General features: G+C 52.8%; 1 protein-coding gene across 1 annotated transcript in view; it reads left to right on the forward strand.

Annotated features, from left to right (window-relative positions):
* The window catches only part of PPM1F (protein phosphatase, Mg2+/Mn2+ dependent 1F), a 28,542-nt gene that overhangs the window by 537 nt on the left and 7,021 nt on the right, over nt 1-20,984 (forward strand). The window contains exons 2-6 of the mRNA XM_029922083.1: nt 5,309-5,555; nt 10,118-10,281; nt 15,327-15,529; nt 16,152-16,340; nt 18,808-18,951. Coding sequence (XP_029777943.1) covers nt 5,359-5,555; nt 10,118-10,281; nt 15,327-15,529; nt 16,152-16,340; nt 18,808-18,951 — 897 coding nt within the window. The 5' untranslated portion in view covers nt 5,309-5,358. The remainder of the gene's footprint in view (nt 1-5,308; nt 5,556-10,117; nt 10,282-15,326; nt 15,530-16,151; nt 16,341-18,807; nt 18,952-20,984) is intronic.

Here is a 20,984-nt window from a genome sequence, read left to right on the forward strand (position 1 = left end):
GTCCCTGCACATTTCTGCCCACGTGCCCCTACCCTATGGCCTGCCCCCACCCATGGCCCTCCTCCTGTGTATTTAGAGTGTTTTACTTAAAAGGAATCCTTGGGCTGCTGCAGGTTTAGCCCTAGGAGTGTGAAATCGAAATCTCAGGCAGGGAGGTGATAGACTCCCCCACCACTGGTAGCTCTGTGACCTCAGTCAAGCCTCCTAACCTCTGTGCAATAGGGAGAAATGGCACCTGCCTGTAGAGATTTTAATGCAGGGCCTAACACATAGTGAGGACTAGCTGATGGTGATGGAGTCCTCCCCCACAGCCTTCCACCCCGCAGGACACACATCCTCATGGTACTTCCTGGCACAAGTTCTGTGGGCCAAGCTGTACTCCCACCATTGGAGATAGAATGTAGGACCAAACCTCTGAGGTCATCCCCAGCTCGCTTCTGGCCTTCATGCCTATATCTGGCCTATTGTCAAATCTCACCCTTTTCTTCCTACAACTGAGCTGAAAGTGACAAAAGGCATCAGAAGGCTTTGTGTGAGTCTGGCTTTGCCATTTCCTCCATGCATGACCTTAGGCAGATTGTTACCCTCCCCAAGCCTATTTCTTCATCTGCAATGTGGCCTGACAGTTGTGTTTCCCAGCCTTGTTGTGCAAGAGGTAACAAAACAAATATCACTCTGAATACCACTTTGAAAGCTGCAAACCTCTATACAAGTTCATTTGTAGAATTCCTTTTGAGATATTGCCTAAGGCCAACCCTGTCTTTAAAACCTTTCTCTGCTGATCACTGTTCTCCAAAGAATATCTTAACTTCCTGCGTGAAGGTGCCAGGCTTCAGGCTGCTTATCTCAGCTCACACCACCCACTGGCAGTGGCGGAAGGCAGCCAGCATCTTCCCTCTGCCATCACACTTGCCAGGTGCCAGGTGCCATGCACCAAGGGCCATGGTAATGCCCAAGAGGACAGGGGTGGGCTTCCTGGCTTCAGGAAGCTCAGTATAGAGAAAGTAATGCCTGTAAAACGTGGTGATTGCACAGTAGTGTGAATGTACTTAATGTCATAGAACTGTAGACCTAACAATGGAAGCAGAATGGTAAACTGTCGGTCATGTATATCTTACCACAATTTTTAAGGAGAAAAATGTTACATGTGTAGGAAAAAGATCTGAAAAATGGACACCATATTCTTCCCCACAATTACTTAGGTTCTCCCTTTATGGAAAAGTTTTTAATGATGAAGGCAATACTTTTGTAGCAATGATGCAGTTTCCGTTCTTAGGGGTTGCTATTTTTTGTGTTACTCCTACGTCCTGAAGTCAGGCAGGACTCTCAAGTATTTTGTCCGCACGATCTAGAAAACCGCAATTGTACGCATATGCGTTAGTTGAGCTTATGAGTCAAAACAGATAAACTAGAGGAAAATAAGTATTTTTTTTTTTGGAGTCTAGTACATGGAAGACAATTTCAGCAGAGCTTGGATCAGAGACGTCTGGGGAGGGCAAAAGATATGCCATGAGGCAAGGCACAGGAGCTCCGAGGTGAGGGGCTAGGCTAGGGTGATGGGCATAGAAATGAAAGAAAGAAGGGAAGCCAAGAGGGACTGAATCTCCAGGCTGGTGACCAATGAAGGGTGGGCAGGGTTTCTGCTGCAATTAGGAGCTAGGCTCCACAGACCACTGAGGGACTCCCAACAACTCACTTGGTTTTTTTGCTGCAGCCCCCACCTGGAAAGGGGGGTTAATGATAACGGGTTGTTGGGAGGTGAAAGAGAAGATGCAGGAAGACTGCCATTGTGGCCGGCCGCCATGGGCCCCTGGCAGATGTTGGCTGGTGGCACGGTTATTCCGGCCACTGTGGCCGCCGGCTGATAAGCAGCATCATTCCCAGAGCCCAGAGGACCCGGCCACAGGCTGGGTTTGGCCAGTCTAGTTGAGGCAGGTGACAAGAGGGCTGGTAGCCCAGTGTCCTTCCCACACCCACCCCTGGGCCTTGATCACTTGCACAGACTCTATGCACCACCCCCTCCCCCCCAGAGCCCCGCACCAGCGCTCGCTGTGGCTCATGTCTCACCGCCTGCCAGCTGGTTGCTGAGACTCTGTCCCCATCGGGTGGTCCTGCGAGAGCTTAGGGCCACGACAGGGTCCCCTGCCCCTCCTGGCACTGGGGCGGTCTCTGGGGCCCCCTTTGCATTTGGAATCTCTCCCTCCTGCCCTCTTCATGCCTTTATCTCTTGGCCCCAGGCTCTGTTTTTGCTTAGATCTGTACAGCAGACATCACAGATTTGGAGTTTGTTGAAAAAAAGAAAGACAAGGAAGGAAATCACTCTTGACTTTTCCCCCAGCTGGGCCCCAGGGAAGGAAAGCCATGTCCTGGTTCCTCTTCTGGCCCCTCGCCTCAGCCAGGTGATACGGAGACAAGCCTGGTTGGTCCCCAGCAGGGAGGATGGCTCTGGGCCACTTGCCTGTCTAGCAAAGGAGGGCAGCTGGCGCAGGCCCTGGGAGTAAGCCAGCCCACACCCTGGCAGACACAGGCCAGGCAGGCACACAAGCACTGTCACGCCCGTGCTGCCTGCCCCCACTCACCCCTCCTCCCCCGATCCCACTCAGCAGCCCTGTGACAGGCCTCCATCCAGGCCTGGGCAGATCTCCTGGGCTTGAGGCAGTGGGCACAGGGGAGAGACAGAGGAGGGGCCACCAACCCCCAGGAAAAGGGAATGGCTCTGGGGGAGGGGGCTCCAGGCACAGAAAACAGCAACCCAAGGAGGTCCCTGCATTCTAAACTTTGAGCAGATGAAGGGTCTTGAATTCTGTGCTTTATTTGCATTGGGAGGCCAGGGTTTCTCAAATTCAGGCCCTTCTGTGCATTTTGGGGAGGTTAGTGAGCAAGCCCTCCTCTCATTTTGGTCTTAATCGTACACTGTAGAGGAGCTCCCTTTGTGCAGCCTAAGATTTCAATGCCTGGAAGAGTATTGTTTCTGGGCTCAGAATTGCAGGGAGCCAGAAGGCATTTCCAGCCCCCGGGCTGCAGGCTGTTGCTAGAGGGCAGCGCTGCATTACTCACATTTCTCTCCCCTAAGCAACAGGCCAGAGCTGTTCAAAAGCAGAAGAGGTGGCTTGGCCTCTTTCTCTGCTGGAGGGTGTCAGAGCCTGCTGGGAAATTCACACCATCTTCTTGTTTTTCTCCGAATTGGTTCTCTGTGCTCTGCAGCTAGGCCAGCCTGCCTTCTCCCCACTTGACCCTCACCACCCCCTCCCCCAAGGCTCCCAGCCCTTCCTGATCTCCCCAGTTCACAAAGTCTCACCCTTGTGGTTGTTGTAAATACAGTTGTCCGATCTGCTCTTGTCCTGATTTCTGCTTCTCTGTTTGACCCCCCTCTTTTTTTTAAACTGTTCCCTGTTTGTAACCCTGGGCTACATTATATATACAGCTACTTAAAAGTAACCGTGAAGGATGGCAATGATTTTAAGTCTGTCCCCATAACCTTCCATCATAAGTGCCCTCATTTCTGTATTATTTCTGTGCCTGCTTTAAAAAATCAACTGGGGTGCCTGGGTGGCTCAGTCGGTTAAGTGTCCGGCTTTGGCTCAGGTCATGATCTCACTGTTTGTGGGTTCGAGCCCCGCGTCAGGCTCTGTGCTGACAGCGAACTCAGAGCCTAAAGCCTGCTTCGGATTCTTTGTCTCCCTCTTTCTCTGACCCTCCCCTGCTCGCGCTGTCTCTCTCTGTCTCTCAAAAATAAATAAAAAATCATAAAAGAAATTTTCAATAAAAAGTCAACTTTTGACAGGTCTCGAGAGAGGTTTTCTGTTGTTGTTTTTTGTTTGTTTATTTGTTTACCTCCTATGTCCCGCCAAGTCCCTCATATATTAGACATTGAACTTTCCCTCTCCTTTTCACCCTGTGCTCTTGTGTGTGTGTGTTTTTTTAAGTTTATTTAGTTTGAGAGAAATAGAGAGCAGAGGAGGGGCAGAGAGAGACACCAAGAATCCCACGTAGGAACTGCACTATCAGTTCAGGACCTCGTGTAGGGCTTGAACTCATGAACTGGGAGATCAGGCGCCTGTGCTCGATGGCCGGGGTGTGGACACTTGGGTGTGGGGTAGGAAGTGGGGCCTTCAGAGCGAACAAGGGAGGGTGTATGCCAGAGGATGGGCTCTGGAACCACTTGGGTCTGGAGGGCTGAACATGAGAGGCAGGAGCCCAGGTGGGCCATGCAGGAGCCCAGGGGGGCGGGGTAAGGGAAGAGGGTGGGCTGGCAGTGCATGAAGATCCTGAGCTGGGGGAGAGGAGTTGGAAGCCCACTTGGGGAAGGACAGAAGGGTGGGAGCCATGGGTGAGTGAGGCCCTTGTGGAAGAAGAGCTGGGCAGGGTGGTGATGAGTGTCACCATTGGACTATCATCCATTGTCAAAGGGCTGCCCCTCTCCAAGCCTAAATGTTCCCTTCTGTGACATGGGGGCTCATCCTGGCTCCCAGGGTTGTTATGACCTGGCAGCTAGTAAGCCCTCGGCCTTCCTGAGGATGAGGGAGAAAGAGCCTGACAGGTGGGAGCCAGTGCCCAGGGCAATGGGGTCAGTGGCCTGGGCTGTCCCTGGTGCCTCTTTTTCAGCCAGGGCTTAGGAGGCCCAGGATTGCTCCTGTTGGAAAAAAACACATCACAGATGTCCCCAACTTTCCTGGCTTCTCTCCTGTCCATGCCCCCGGGGTGCCCTGCAGCCTCTGGGACCCCTTCCTACTCTCCTTCTTGTCCATGTCCAAAACAGCCAGCACGGGCCCTGGCACCATCCAGACTCTTCTTTTTCTTCCCCCGACAGATGTCCCTTCTCTCCTTCAGGCTCACAGACCTGATGGCATTACTTCCTCACCTTCTGGCTGCTGAGGTCCCAGGGTCAAGTTGAACCCCTTTACCTGTTAGGTTTTCCTGACTCAGCTGCCTGGGCCCAGAGTCCCTCTCCTGCCTGCCCTTGGCCATGCCATCCTCCGTTGGGAACACGCCTTCCTTCTCTGTCCCTTCTCATTCAGGACACCCCTGTGGCCTCTGATCTTAGCTCTGTCTCCCAAAGCCATTTCTCTTGGGCTCCCAAGTATCCCCTCTTGGACCCATGTCAGGACACTGACCAGGGTCATTGCTTACACTTGCATGGGTGCCCTGAGCTCTGTGTGAAGCCATTAGCCCTGCCCTTCTGCCTGGAAGCCCTGGGCTTGGTGTAGTACCTGCTGCATGATGTTTGGAGGTGAGAGAGAAAGCAAGGCACCACACGCTCGGCACAAGAGCAGGTACTGTGTTTGCTGAGCCTCACGTCTCTCCTCAGAGTGCAGATCGCCTGAAACCCCGGCAGAGCCCCCCCGGGATGCTGTGGACATGGCCTCCGGAGACCCACAGCAGAGCAGCCTGGTGGCAGAGGAGATCCCAGGCTTCCTGGATGCCTTCCTCAGCGACTTCCCAGCCCCACTGAGCCTAGAGAGCCCTTTGCCATGGAAGGTCCCAGCGACAGTGCTGAGCCAGGAAGAGGTGGAGGGTGAGCTGGCCGAGCTGGCAATGGGCTTCCTGAGCAACAGGTAAGGGGTGTACTGGCCAGGAGGGGAGCACACGAGATAGGAGCAAAGGGCTTGACATGTGCCACGTATTGAACTTGACCTCAGCTGCCACTCACACCACTCACCCTGCCTCCTCTTCCATCTCCATATTGTGCTGCATTGCCTTCCCAGGGCTGTCGTCACAAACTCTCACAGGCTGAGTGGCTCAGAACAACCGAAGTGTATTGTCTTATGGTTGTGGAGGCCAGAAGCCAGAGATCAAGGTGTCGGCAGGGTGGTGCTCTCAAACAAAGGCATGGAAAATTGGTTCCAGGCCTTTCTCATAGCTTCTGGTCTTGCCAGCAGGCCTTCGTGTTGTTTGGCCTGTAGGTGTATCGCTATAGCCTGGCCTTCATCGTGACGTGGCATCCCCTCATGCGTCTGTCTTCATGTGGCATTCTCTCCCTGCCTGGGTCTCTTCTCATAAGGACACTGGTCCTATTAGATTTAGGGCCCACCCTGCTCCAGAGTGACCTCATCTTATGCCTGCAGAGTCCCTGAATCCATTTGGTAACATTCTGAGCCACTGCAGGTTAGGACTTCAATGGATCTTTTGGGGGAGGTGGGGACACAGTTCAACCCATGACTGGTGCAGTAGATTTTATTTCTGTCCCATTTCACAGATGGGGAGGTAGAGGCCAGGTGGGTTAAGAGGCTGGCTGAGGCCTCGGGGTGGGCAAGAGCCAGGCCACGTGCCTGCCACTTTGCCCATGGCCACAATGACCAGGTTGTGTTTTCTGCTCTTCACAGGCGCAGCTGAGGCGTGGAGGTGAGACACAGCAAGCTTAGCAGATTTGAGGAGAGAAACAGATAGGAGGAGGTAGTAGGCCATGCAGCATGTGTGAACCTCCTCCCTCCCCAGGGGCTGGGCCCACAATCCCTAGTCAGTGTGTCTCCCCTAAAGTTGGGACACACCCGGCCTCAGCATACTGGTGTCTTAGTGTCCCCAAGCACACTTCCTTTGTGGCAGGTCAGCTCTGTCCCTGCACACACACCCTGCCTCGAGGGCCTGCTTGGTAGGATCCGGCTGAGTCCACGACTAGCCCGAGTCACTGAGCATGAAGGTCAGTGTGAGCTGGCCCGTGTCTACCCTGACCGCCCCGCAGCCCCACAGAGCTCAGGAGGACATGCCCAGTGACCATGTCCCTTTAGGGTGTGGCATGTGCAAAGGGTGTTACTGGCTCGTTCTGTTCTGCTGTGAGGAACTATTTTAAATAGTTTTTTTTTAATGTCTTTATTTTATTTTGAGAGAGAGAGGCAGAGAGCAAGCAGGGGAGGGGCAGAGAGAGGCACAGAGCCTGATGCGGGGCTCGAACCCACGAACCGTGAGATCATGACCTGAGCCGAAGCTGGACGCTTAACCAACTGAACCACCCAGGCGCCCCAGTGAGGAGCTATTTTTGAGGCAGGTGGCATAAAGCCAGTCGGTGCAACCTAGTAGGCCAGAGTTGCTAGATGCTGGCCAGGAGAGAGGAGGGCTCCCAGGGCTCTGCCTCCCTCAGGTCCCAGGGCCACAGGGACTGTCCCCACAGTAGCCCCTGGGACTTCTGTGAGGGCTTAGGGGCTGCGAGAGGAAATGCAGACCGAGGAGGATTGGTACCCCAGCTGCCCGTGCATGAGAGCGCAGAGCCTAGGGAGAGCAAGAGCACACAGCACAGTGCCTCCCATGCCAGGGATGATGATATGGCCACAAGAGTAAAAAGGAAGTGACCTAGAGGGCGGAGGGGAGGCGGGAGAGTCCTAGGCTCGTGGCTCAGAGTCAGAAGAGGGACGAGCTACCCAGTGTGAGCAGTCAGTCTGCGCCAGGTGGGGGAGGGGAGGGAAGGGCACAGAGGAGACACAGGCCCAGAGGGGCGGGATCCCAGAAGGTGGGGCCGGTTTTGCTCCATGGCGATGGGGATGGAAGGGGTTGAGGAAGAGGCTAGCAGCCAGGCAGTGGCAGGAGCAAGTGACCAGCCCTCCTGTCCAGGGAGGGGCCTGAGCTGGAGAAGTCAGGGGTCAGTTGGAGGGGTCTTTGGGGTGCAGGGCCATGGGGGTGAGGGAGTTTTCGTTGTGTTGGAGGGCATGTGTCTCAGGCTACATGTAGGAGAAAAGCAGGACTTGCTTGAGGTGACGTGGGGCCCCATGAGGCCCTGGTAGCAGGCCCTGGGCTCAGGTGTTGAACAGGCACCCTGTTAATTAGCAGGATGCTGGAGCAGGCCTGAGACCATTAGCCATGGTGTAGAGGCCAAGGGTCATGGTCCCTGTAAGCCCCCTAACAAATCCATCTTAAAACGCCTTAAAATTTTTTTTTACATTTTTCATTTATTTTTGAGAGAGAGAGACAGAGCATGAACAGGGGAGGGGCAGAGAGAGAAAGAGACACAGAATCTGAAGCAGACCCCAGGCTCTGAGCTAGCGGTCAGCACAGAGCCTGACGCGGGCCTCGAACCCACAAACAGTGAGATTATGACCTGAGCCAAAGTCGGACACTCAACCGACTGAGCCACCCAGGCACCCCTGAAAACACCTTTAAAATATAATATTGTGGGGGCACGAGGGTGGCTCAGTCAGTTAAGCATCTACCTCTTGATCTCAGCTCAGGCCTTGCTCTCAGGGTTGTGAGTCCAAGCCCCGAATTGGGCTCTGCAAAGCCTACTTAAAACAAAAACATAATATTGTAAATCATGTATTTTCCAGTCATCATAATGGATTTCTTTTCAGTTATTTTCATACTTTTCTAGTATTTCTTTCCTGTGTAGACACAATATTCATATGAGTGGTCACATGTTGTCTACACCACATCTGTCAGGAGCATGTTCCTGGCAGCTTCCTGGAGGGCTCCTGTCTGTCTGTTTCCTGTCCCTGTGGGGGGCACACAGGCCCTTGGGTGTAAGGGGCCCCAAGCATAGTGGCGCATGGCATTTTTCCAGATTGTAAATGGTGTCATTCGTGACACTGTTAGGAAGTCAGATCACTGAGTTCAAGGGTGCAATGATTTACATCCTGTCTTCTCCCTTATTAGCTGTTTTGTCTCCTATCTCAGGTCTCCCAGCAGTTCGTACCTTACACTATAATTATTCATCTACATTTCTGTCTTTGCTACTAGACTGCAAACTTGAAAATCCTGAGGTAGGCAGGTGGGACTAGAGCGTATCTCAGGTACCTGGGCCCTGCACACACCTTCTGTTCATTGTAGCATCTTCTGGAATCTTTAGGAGCCCTGACTGCTGCAGCGCCTGGAGGGTGCAAGGGCGGGGGACCTCTGAAGGAGGGGTGGACAGCACATCCAGGAAGTGAGCCCTGTGGCCTGAGGCCAAGCATTGTCTGAGTCCCCAGGGCCGGAAGCTGCTTCCCTGACCCTGGTGGCCTCTGCAGTCCTACAGGAAGTCACGGCACCACCTCCCCAGGAGCAGGGCCCCTTCTCCCTGCTGTGAACAAGGAAAACCAGTAGTTAGCAGGAAATCCCCAAATGGCAGAGGAACTCATTTCTCATGTCTTGGCTGGTTGTTTTTCAAATGCAGTTCCAGAGGCTTCTCCCCTGAGTCACGCTCTCATTTTAAATCACAAATTCGTCCCAGTAGATTCCTAAGACCATCAATAGACACACCGTGGACACCCAGCCCCTAGAGAGATGAGGCCCATCTGCCTGGCTGTTGGGAAGTGGTTGCCTTCAGAGGAAAGCCAGTTGCATCTGCCCAGCGAAGAACTGCTGGCCACCCTGGGTGTTGCCCCCCAGCCCTCAGGGATAGACAAGGATGATACACGTCCTCTGGCCGATGAAGGGCTCCCACAGGTGGGGAGGCAAATTCTGGGGTCAGGATGCATCTAGAGATAAAAAGGCACCAAGGGGATTGACCCCTATGTGTGGGGGAGCCATGGAAGGCTTTCCATCGACATGGTATGGGAAGCACCACAGACTGAGTTCTGGAGGCTGGAAATCCAAGATCAGGGTATCGGCAGGGCTGGTTCCTTCCAGTGATTTCTGTCTCATCACCCTGGCCTCTGCCTTCGTCTCCACATAGAGTTCTCCCCGTGTGTGTCTGTGTCTGAATTTCCCGTGTTGCTGGATTGGGGACCCACCCTACTCCAGTATGACCTTATTGCATCCGTTTCTAAATAAGCTCACATTCTGAGGCACTGGTAGTTCGACTTCAACATAAGAATTTCAGGGGACATAATTCAATTCATAAGACTCTTGAAACCCTCGAGGTCCCCAGGTGGTATTGGTGACCAGGAGCTGTCCACAGGCTCGATATTGGGCAGTTGTCCAGCCCAGTCACAGGGGCCAACAGACATATCTCTTCCTCACCAGCCCTTCCCACGTTTGGTATAGTTCGGGGCCTGGTGAACGGCATTGGGCGGATGTCCCATCCAGCTCCCAGAGGCCCAGAGGCTGACCTCCTTGCGGCTGCACCTTGTGGTGGGAGCGGTCATCATGATCTCTGGCAGCCCCCCTCCCTTCCCCTCCCCCATGGAGGAGAAAGGAGGTCTTGAATCTGGAACATTTGGGTAGACCCTGGGGTATCAGCCAGCCCCACTTCACTTCTTGTTTTTGTCCCCAGGAATGCTCCCCCACCACTGGCTTCATCTCTGGCCCATGAAGCGGTTTCCCAGCTGCTGCAGACAGACCTTTCTGAATTCAGGAAATTGCCCAGACAGGAGGAAGAGGAGGAGGAGGAGGAGGCGGAAGAGGAGGACAACGAGGAAGAGAAGGCCCCTCTGACCTGTGAGTTCTCTTCCTAGTCTGGCTGGAGGCTTAGCAGGGGATAGACTCACCAGCCAGACAAGGGACAGGCTGCAGGGGAGTGCCAGTTTGGGAGATGTCAAGGCTCACCTGGGCTCCATGGCCTTTCCCATTTTGCTGCTGGAGGGGTGGCTGGGGGCCACGTGTACTCATGACAGTGTGGCAGAATGAAGGTGCTGAGAAAACACACCCCCACGAGGGCAGCAGAGGGAGGGCAGCTGGGCTTCAGAACAGCCCAGGAAATGAATAATGCTTTTCCCGTTTTCCACGGGAGGAGACTGAGGTGGTAACTCAGCCACCCACTTGCTCTTGTGCCTCAGCTGACATTGCCGCAGGGTGGTGTGGGAGTCCGGAAGGTGACATGTGAGTGGTTCCTGGGAGTGGCCTCAGGGCCCAGCTGGTAGAAAATGTCAGAGCCGGGCTGATCCAACTCAGGTGGAGACTGCAGTGTCGGAGAGCTGGCTTGGGGAGGGGCTGGCGGGGCTTGTCTGTCCGCCTCCTCTCCCCAAGCTACTCCACACAGCCGGAGGAACCCAGAAAGGGGCAGTGAGCCTCATCATAAAAAGTTAGGGCTCTTCCTCTGCATGTCTTTCTTTCACTTTCCTAACACAGTAGACACCCCCCCACACCCCACCCCTGCCGAGGGGGATACGTTCCAAGATGGCCAGGCGATGCCTGAAACCACAGACAGTACTGAACCCTATACATTGTGCATTTTTTCCTATACACACATGCCTATGATAAACTTTAACTTATAAACTAAGCACAGTAAGAGATGCTCACAGCTGATGCTCAAATAGAACAGCTATAACGATATACTGTCATGAAAGTCGTAGGAGTGTATTCTCTCTCTGAACGTCTTATTGTACTGTACTCACCTTCTTGGTGTTGGTGTGAGATAATAAAATGCCTGCGTGATGAGATGAGGTAGGTGAGTGACGCGGCATTACAGGGTAGCATTAGGTTACTAATGACCTTCTGACGATAGGCTGGGAAGAGGATCATCTTTCAGACCACAGTTGACTGCCTGTACCTGAAACAGTGGGAGGCAAGCAGATGGGAGGGGCTACTGTATGATTTATTAATACGTTAATATTATGTTCATTATATAATAATTACATATGTTAATTACTATTAATATACTGCATGTAAATACTCCCATCATGTCACATATTTATTACCTGTGTTAAGTTAAGCTTAGCATTAGCGCCAGCATTGAGGGCAAACCACGGGGCGGGGGGGGGGGCGGGTAGAAAAACCATGCAGCCTCTCACTTCAGCAGGTGCCGAGCCCTCTTCAGCCTTGGGCCCTGCCTTTTCCCTGGCTCCTTGCCCACGTTCCAGCCCAGCACGGCCTCTAATTCCTGCCTGGGAGGTGCAAGCAACCGAGGCCCACAGGCACAGGCAGCCATGGTCCTCTGCAAAGCCTGCAGGCTTGCAGCCCCACAAAGGGAGTGCCCCACCCAAGCGTCCTGGTGGGAGACCAGCACCACCTGCTGGCAGGAAGGCCCCAGGCGGTGTCTGACACCCCAAGAACCCCATACCTTGCAGTTCCGCAGGCCAGAGAAGAAGGGAGGGAGGGGCCCCGGGGTGGGGGGAGGAAATCACAGCCTGCCCCCGCCCTTCATGCAGGCCTGGGCCTGTGGCCTTGATCAGCTGCCCCTGTCACTGGAGCAGAATATAGTAAAGTCTATCATCTCGGAAGCCGTTCGTGCAAAATTAGCATCATGGCAGGTGTTATAAGCACCACTTCTCGAGGACAGAGATGTGACTAAGACCTCTGTGTAGCTGGGTGGGAACACCAGCCAGGCCCTCCCCAGTGAGCAGGTCCTGTGGGTGCCCGGAGGAGGCCCACGGCCAGACAAGCAGACATCTCCTGCCATCCACATCAGGAGTCTGTGAGCCGGCTGGTCCTCCCATCGCTTATCCACTGCTTATCATTGTCAGTGGTTACTGCCTTTGCTTAAGCCGAGACTCAAGTTCAAACACGTTGGTGGAAATGATAGCATAACCTAAAGCAAGAGGGTACACAGTGCCCTGTATCTCCCTGGGCATCTCAGGCCTAATTAAAGCAGAGCCCCGAGGGGGAGGAAAGGAGCCCAGCAGCCCAGGTGGTCATTGAGCACAGCAATCTGCCCAGGAGAGGAGGAGGAGACTGGGGAGGCGGCACTGTGCAGTCCAGCTAGGCGACGGCTCTGACTTGTTGGCAGGGGATTCACTGGGCCAAATGCATGGGGACCTGTCTTCCCTGAGCTGAACCTTCCTGTACCCACAGCTCCTCAGGCCAGCCCTGCCGGTCTCCCACTTCTTGCCAAACACCTGAATGACCTTTGTGTCCTGGGCATGGTGGCAATGACCAGTTCTAGACACCCCCACCTTGATGCATGGATTCCTTCAGATGTGTCTTCCCATAGCCTCTTGTGTTCACAGACCCTCTCTGGCCCCTTGTCTCTGCCTCTCTCATTTTCTTCTGCAGGCACTGCCTTTGGGCAGGAGCTCTTCTTCTCCAACCCCCCAAGTCCTTCACGTGTGACCTGCGACACCACTCAGGGTCTGCCCTTGAACCCCCCTCCGAGGTGACCAGCCCTGACTCACCTGTACCTGCTGTGTGTACCTGGGCCGGCAGGAGTCCCAGGAGGGCTTTAGGTGTGGAAATGAGGCACGTCACCTGAGGTTTCTTTGGGACCTGTTCCTTGTTAATCTTTTCTTTAGAAAACAGGTTTTGATAGGATTTTTTTAAATGTTGATCTATTTATTTTGAGGGAGATAGCAGGAGGGGCAGAGAGATAGAATCCCAGGCAGGTTCTGCACTGTGAGTGGGGCACGAGACCACGAACCGTGAGATCATGACCTGAACCAAGTCGGGCACCCAACCAACTGAGCCACTGAGCGCCCCTCCCCTTTTCTTAATTCATGTTGTAGAAGCTGTTACCTGTTGCTGCATAAGAAATTCTCCGGAAATTTAGTGACTTAATGTGGGTCTGGAATTTGGGAGCAGCCGAGCTGGTGGTTATGGCCCAGGGTCTCTCGGGAGATCGTGGTCATGAGCTTACCGCCAGCAGGGGCGGAAGTTCCATTTCCGAGGTGGTTCAGTCACTTGGCTGTTGGTAGGAGGCCTCAGTTCCTCCCCATGTGGACCCTCCCCAGGGCAACTTGAGCATCCTCACAGTATGACAGCTGGCTTCCCTTAGGCCAGTGATTCACCAGGGGCATGGAGAGAGAGAGACCAAGACAGACAGGGAGAGGGAGAGCATGCAAGGTGGGAGCCACAGTGCCTCTTAGAGAGCTGTCCTGATCACTTGCATTTCATTCTGTTTACTAGGAGGAGGTCACTAAGGCCCACACTCAAGGGAAAGGAAACCAGGCTCCCAATCAAAACATCCATGAATTTACGGGCATACTTTGAAACAATTACTAGGGCTGACACTTGTCATGGAAAATTGAGAAAGCTCTAAAAAAGTATTCTTAAGAAAAGAACCTCACCAGCAGAATTACTACCTGCAGACCCCCACTGCTGACGTTTTGATTGTGTACCTTTCCTGGTTTTCTTTTCCGGGTCCAAGCGGCCAAAGGCTTTTTCATGTCCTTGCAATCAAACTGTATGTGGGATTTCCTGTTCTCTTTTTCTGATTTCCTTAATTAATATCATGACATAAGCATTTTATGTGCTCGCACACTCTAAAAGGCCATTTTTGTTTTACCCTGTAATTTTTTTCCATTAAAGTTTATTTTGAGATCACCGTAGCCTCACATGCAGGTGTAAGAAATAGTACAGAGGGGATCACCTGGGTTAAGCATCCAACTCTAGATTTTGGCTCAGGTCATGATCTCACTGTTCGTGGGTTCAAGCTGTGCATTGGGCTCTGCATTGACTGCACACAGCCTGCTTAAGATCCTTTCTCTTCCTCTCTCTCTGCCCCTCCCCCGCTTGTGCTTATTCACACACACTCTCTCTCAAAATAAATAAGTAAACTTAAAAAGAAAAAAAGAATAATGATTAAGCCATCATTGTTTACCAAAAAAAGAATTAACACAGAGGGATTCCATGCATCCTTTCTCCAGTTCCCCCCAATGGTAATGTCTTGAAAAACTGTATTCAAATATTATGACCAAGATCGTGACATAGCCAAGATACAGAAGAATTTCCTCCGATGAGGATCCCACATTACCCTTTATGGCCACCCTAATACCCTGCGCCCCGTCCCTAGTCCTGACACCCATTAATCTTCTCTATTTCTATAATTTTGTCATTTCAAGAATGCCTATAAATGGGATCATAGAATATAAGTTTGGGAGATAGGCTTTTTTCACTCCACATACTTGGTTTCTGTGACATGCCAGTAGCTCCTTCCTTCCTTCCTGCTCTGAGCAGTATCCCATGGGATGATGTCCCGAAGTTTACCCACTCATGTGCTGAAAAACATCTGGGCCATTTCCAGGTTTTCACCTATGACAGGTGCTGGAACACTGGGGCCACATGTTCTTGTGTGAGCATAGCTTTAGCTTCTCCGGGATAGAAGCCCAGGCCTGCAGTGGCTGGGCCGAGTGGCAGTGCATGTTTAGTTGCGAAAATCATGATTAATAGCAGCTTTAATTCTTTATCAAGAGAATAGACCATAATTTATTCTGTCACTGGATATATAGAGTTTTGAATTAAGGCGCAATTATAAATGATTCTGTACTTTGTCCTTATATTGTCTTTGCATTTCCACCTGTTTCTTTGGGGTGGGCTCTCATGAGTGTAGTTGCTCACTGTGGGATAAGAGGCTCCTTTCTGTGCATATTGCCGAAGCAGACATTGCTCACTGCTGATGACACAGGCTGTCACACATAGTTGACTAGGCTGGTGTGCCTATTACTAGGCCAGAATGCCCCAGGGGGTCATGGGCTGGTGGGGCCCGTGCAGGCCTGTGGTGGGAGCTGTCTGCACAGCCGTAGGGACCACAGGGAAGCGGGGCAGGAAGAGTGAGTGGAGCCCAGCTGGTCTAGGTTGGTGCTTCTCTAACAGTCCTCTGTTACACCCATCAGTGCTGGATGCCATGGGCCTGGCACAAAGTTTCTTTAACCGGCTCTGGGAAGTGTGCAGCCAGTGGCAGAAGCAGGTGCCCATAAGTGCCTGGGTTCCTCAGCAGCAGTGGCTAGTCTCCATCCATGCCATCCGGAATACTCGCCGCAAGATGGAGGACCGGCACGTGTGCCTTCCTGCCTTCAACCAGCTCTTCGGCCTGTCCGTGAGTGCTCCACCTGCAGTGCTCCACCTCCCGGGCCCCAAGCAGAACAGCCGAGGAGGCCTCGTGCTGGGGGTGGGGGGCACCCAGGGCTCCCAGCAGAGCTGCCAGCCAGAGCTGAAGCAGGCGAGAGGACTGCAGCTGTCATCCGAAGGCCAAGGCGCTAGGTGAGGCAGAGCACTTCCCAGGGGGTCTGGGAGGCCTGAGGCATCATCCCCATGCTGCTGGGCCAGAGCAACTATGGCCACCTTGCTTTCCCAGCTGAGGAACTAAGGAAAGGGAATGGTCTGCCCAAATCCATTATAAGGGGAGGCCCCAGGAGTCTTGTTTGCCCCAGACTCACGGTTGCTCCCAGCACTGGGAGCTGCCTGGTACATTGTACCTCATTTTATGCTCCAGCAACTTGGTACAGAAGGTGAAACCAACTCCAGAGATTTGTCTTTTCCCAAATCTTCCAGCTCATACGTGCTTGAGTCAGGTTGACCCATCTGATGGCAGAGGCCATGCTGATTCTTACAGACCCACCCCAGTCAGCACCTGACCTGTATCCCCAGACAAAAGCCTCTAGCCAGGTCACAGCCTTGGTCGGGGCGAGATAAGTGACTCCCACTGCATTCCCTACCAGGACCCCGTGGACCGAGCCTACTTCGCCGTGTTTGATGGTCACGGGGGTGTGGACGCTGCAAGGTACGCTGCTGTCCATGTGCACGCCAACCTGGCCCGCCGGCCAGAGCTGCCCACAGACCCTGCGGGAGCCCTCAGAGAAGCCTTCCGGCACACAGATGAGATGTTCGTCTGGAAAGCCAAGCGAGAGGTGAGAACCAGTAGGGCCTCATGTGCAGTTTGGGGGCCAGTAGCCGTTAGCATCAAAGAGGCCCAGTCCTTGCAGAGGGAAGGAAATCAAAGCGATTCGTGGTGTCAGAATGTCCTCACTAAGGGGTATCTGGGTTGGGCGTCTGGCTTCGGCTCAGGTCAGGATCTCACAGTTCATGAGTTTGAGCCCCACATTGAGCTCTGTGCTGACAGCTCGGATCCTGGAGCCTGCTTCAGATTCTGTGTCTCCCCCATTCTGCCTCTCCCCTGCTCACACTCTGCCTCTCTCTCTCTCTCAAATATAAATAAAACATTTTTAAAAATTATAAAAGAAAAAAAGGTCCTCACTAAACTCTGCTGGCAATCATATCACTTCATTCTTATGGTGAAAGGGGACTTGCTTTCCATTTAAATAAAAGCCAAATAAAGACTGCATCTGGTCTTGCATGCCTGGCCTGCTGGTGGGTGTGCAGGCCTCACAGGGAAGGGCAGTCTACTTTAACATGTGCTGAGGGTTCTGTTTTAACCAGGGATGGCAAGGTGACAGGCACAAACACCTGCCTTGGAAGAAGAGTTTTATTACTTACAGTGCCCAGAGGAGACATCACGCCATGCAGGGCCACATGGGGAGCACCAGGGTTGGTTGAGAGGCAGAGGGAGAGAGCACAGCATGGCTGGAGCCTTTACTGTAGCCTCACAGGAAAGCCTGAGCGAGGCAGGGCAGGCAAGTCACAGCAAGTTTACGATTGGATGGTTTGAATAACGTGATGGGCTCTAGGCTGCAGGGGCAGCCTCCAGCCATCCAGGCCAGGGGAAGCAGCCTGATGCTTGAAGGGGAGATGGTAGAAGATGTGGCTTCAGACCAGCTGGCTCGTACAGGAAGGTTGCACCCCTGGGGTGATTCCTACCTTTAGAAATCAGGCTGTCCTGGGACAGGCACTCTCTCCAGGATTAGCAAGTACCCCAGTTTGTCAACGTATGAGAAATATGGGGCGCCTGGATGGCTCAGTCTGTGGAGCATCTGACTTTGGCTCAGGTTGTGATCTAATGATTCATGAGTTCAAGCCCCACATAGGGCTCTGTGCTGCCAGCAAAGAGCGCACCTAAGATCCTCTGTCTCTCTCTCTGCCCCTCCCCTGCTTGCATGTGCACTCGCGTGCTCTCTCTCTCTCACTCTCGCTCTCTCAAAAATAAACATTTTTTAAAAAATTAAAAAGAAAGGAAAATACAGAGGCACCTGGGTGGCTCAGTTGGTTAAGCAACCAACTTCGGCTCAGGTCATGAACTCATCATTTGTGGGTTCAAGCCCCGAGTCAGGGTCTGTGCTTACAGCCCTGAGCCTGGAGCCTGCCTCCAATTCGGTGTCTCCCTCTCTCTCTGTGCCTCTCCCACTCACAGTCTGTCTGTCTCTCTCTCAAAAATAAATAAACATTAAACATTTTTTAAAAAATTAAAAAGAGGAAAATACAAAAAATAAAACCCATGATTAATATCTTCCGTTGCTCACCCAGGCAGGGTCTTGGCAAGCTGCTGGTGTCCACTGGGTATATTCTTTCTTTGGGAATTAGAGCCCTGTAGGGATGAGGTACTTGTTACTGAAAGAAGGCATCCAGCCCCTCCTCCATGAACTTAACCCCCACTGAACCTTACGTGCAGAATGCAGAACTTCCATGAGGCCCTCCTAGCAGCCCTATGAGGTAGCTACTAAAATTGTGTCCATTTTAGACATGGAGAAACTGAGGCTCAGAGGGCTTAAAGGATGTGCCCCCGTTGACATGGCTTGTAAGGAGACCTGGAAGGGGGTGCACTGTCATCTGATGCTCTAAGCACAGGCATCAACGGAAATCAGCAAAGTCAGACTTTGCATCTTAACAGAAAACCATACAGCATCTAAAACTACAAAGTGGGAGCCCAGTGCAAAGCTGACATGCCTCAGGCCTCCTGGTCACAGTCACCCCTGGGAGGTGAAGAAGGCCCTGGAGTTCCAGGCCACCTCCCAAAGTAACGATTCACTGATGCAGGTATTTAAATTAGTGTGTTATTAATTTAAGATCACTGAATTGATATGAAATTGACACACAATAAGTTGCATGTATTATAAATGTACAGCGTACAGCTGGTTTAATAAAAATAAAGTGTACAATTGGATAGTTTTTAGCAGTTGTCTATAATGCCAGATGTACCCATCACCCCCAAAGAATTTCTTCCTGGCCTTTGTCACCCCACCCTTCCTGGACAACCACTCTGCTTTCAGACATAATAGACGATAGAGTTGTAGGTAAGCGGGACCACACAGGATGTGCCCTCCTGTCCTGCAGCGTAACCCTTAGGAGGCTCACCATGCCCTGGGTCCTTCTGCAGGCTGATCCTTTATCTGGCTAAGTGCTGTTGCAGGAGTCGTGCAATCTGGACAAGTGTGGGCCCACAGTGCCAGCACGTGGCTCACCCTCAGCCCTCTCTCCTTTCAGCGGCTGCGGAGTGGCACCACAGGTGTGTGCGCACTCATTGCGGGGAAGACCCTGCACGTCGCCTGGCTCGGGGACTCCCAGGTCATCCTGGTGCAGCAGGGACAGGTGGTGAAGCTGATGGAACCGCACAGACCAGAACGACAGGTAAGGGGCTCTCTCCCTCCGTGCCAGGGTCATCGCCAGCCCTGATCTCGCTAGACAGCACGGGTTAGCGGATGGCCAGGTGGGTGAGGAAGCAAGAGAGGCCCTGCACCATCTTTGTAGGGAGATCCCAGTGTTCCCCCAGAGGATGGGCCCTTCTGCCTGATTCAAGTGGCCAGGGGTTTGGCAGAGGGGTCCCCTAAGGCTTGGGGCATTAAGAGCCAAGAGTCCCATGTAAGCCCTTCTCACCATAGTGACATGGAGCCCAGAGCTGCAGAGGAAAGGCAGCCCAGGAAGTGGGGTCAAAGTGCAGGGTCCTACACTTTGCATATTTGGGCAAGGGGTGGCTGGCCACCTGGGCTGCGGGCTGTGGGCTCCAGGGAGGAGGTAGAATAAACCGAGGTCAGAAGGAACCAGGCTTGGGGCTTCCCTGGGTAGAGGCTACGCTGGGATCCTGAAGTCACTCAACTGTCTGAGCCTCAAGGTCCTCACCTGGATATAAGGCTGACATTCCTCCTTGGACCACATCTAACAGAGGTGTCCCGTCTGTCTGTCTCTGTAGGATGGCAGATGTTTGCATACTGGGAAATGCCCAGGAGCCCTGTCCCCACTCTGCTTTCCCCACATGTACGAGCACTCCACATCAGCATGGAAAGCACCCCCACTTTCCACAGGGCTGTGCAGAGCTCCATCTGTCCCTACTCCTGTCGTCCGTGGACATTGAGATTTCTTCAAGTCTTTTTCTTTTTCTTTTTATTAATGTTTGTTTATCTTTGAGAGAGAGTGGGGGAGGGGCAGGGAGAGGGAGACACAGAATCTGAAGCAGGCTCCAGACTCCTAGCTGTCAGCACAGAGCGAAACACGGAGCTGTGAGACCATGAATTGAGCCAAAGTCAGAAGCTTAACTGACTGAGCACCCAGGCGCCCCAAGATTTCTTCAGTCTTTTTCATGCTAAAGTCAACACAGCACTAGATGACACTGCATAGCATTTCTGGGTTAAGTATGTTACTAGAGCGCCTCTTCCTAGGAGTGGAGGGATGAGTCGGAGTGCTCCCGTTTGCAGTCGTGACACGTTTGCCACACTGCCCTCCTCAGGCTGCGTGTCCTTTGCCCACAGCCCCACCAACCATTCTGCAGAAATGTTCAGTTTGCATTTCTCTTACAGTGTGAGGCTGAGCATCTTCTCAATCACTTAAGATCATTTGCGTTGCCTTTCATGAGCACCCTTCATTCTTGTCCTTTGCTCATTTGTCTCCTAGGCTGTTGTTACTTTTCTTATCAATTTGTAGGCATCTGTTATACAGCAGGGCGGTCAGCTCCTTGTCTGCAGGGCGATTTGCAAATTCCCCCCCACTTTGTCTTTGTTTGGGGCTTCTGCCTCGTAGACATGTTGGTTTTTATGTAACCGAACAGAGCTGTCCTTTTGTGGCTTCTAGATTTGGAAAGCACTGCAAAGGAGTGTCAGGCAGTGATCACCAAAACAGCCAGGAATGACAGCATTCCTTGGCCTCCCTGCAGCTCAGTCTGTGCTAAATCTCCTACATACGCTCTCCCTGTCATGTAGAGGAGAGAACTGAGGCTCAGAGAGGTTAAGTAACTTGCCCAGAGCACACAGCCAGAAAGTGGCAGGTATCCTGTGTCACTCCACTGCAGCACTAGGGCATTGGGCACCTGCTCCCCGGTGGACCCTCCTATCCTGAGATGGGCAGTCAGGTGAAATACTGCCTAAGGGAGGACTAGCCTCAAGCCTCTGCTCAGGGCGCTTGGCCTGCTCCTGCCCACCCTCATCCCTACAAGCTTGGTGTCCTGTGCCTCTTCCAAAGCCCAGTGGGGACTTTTCTGGGCAGCATCCTCCCAGCACTGCCCGAGCCCTGCAGAATGTCACCACAGCAAAGAGCACGGACAGACAGCCATGCTCTAGCCTGGCCCCACCCCTTCCAAGCCTTGAGCGCCTTGTCTGTGAAATGGGGTTCCCAGGAGATAAGAATGGAATGTCCTGGTGTGCATGGGGTGCTGGGACCACAGCTGGCATGGG

This window comes from Suricata suricatta, chromosome 14 (genome assembly GCF_006229205.1).
Source record: "Suricata suricatta isolate VVHF042 chromosome 14, meerkat_22Aug2017_6uvM2_HiC, whole genome shotgun sequence".
Lineage (NCBI taxonomy): Eukaryota > Metazoa > Chordata > Mammalia > Carnivora > Herpestidae > Suricata > Suricata suricatta.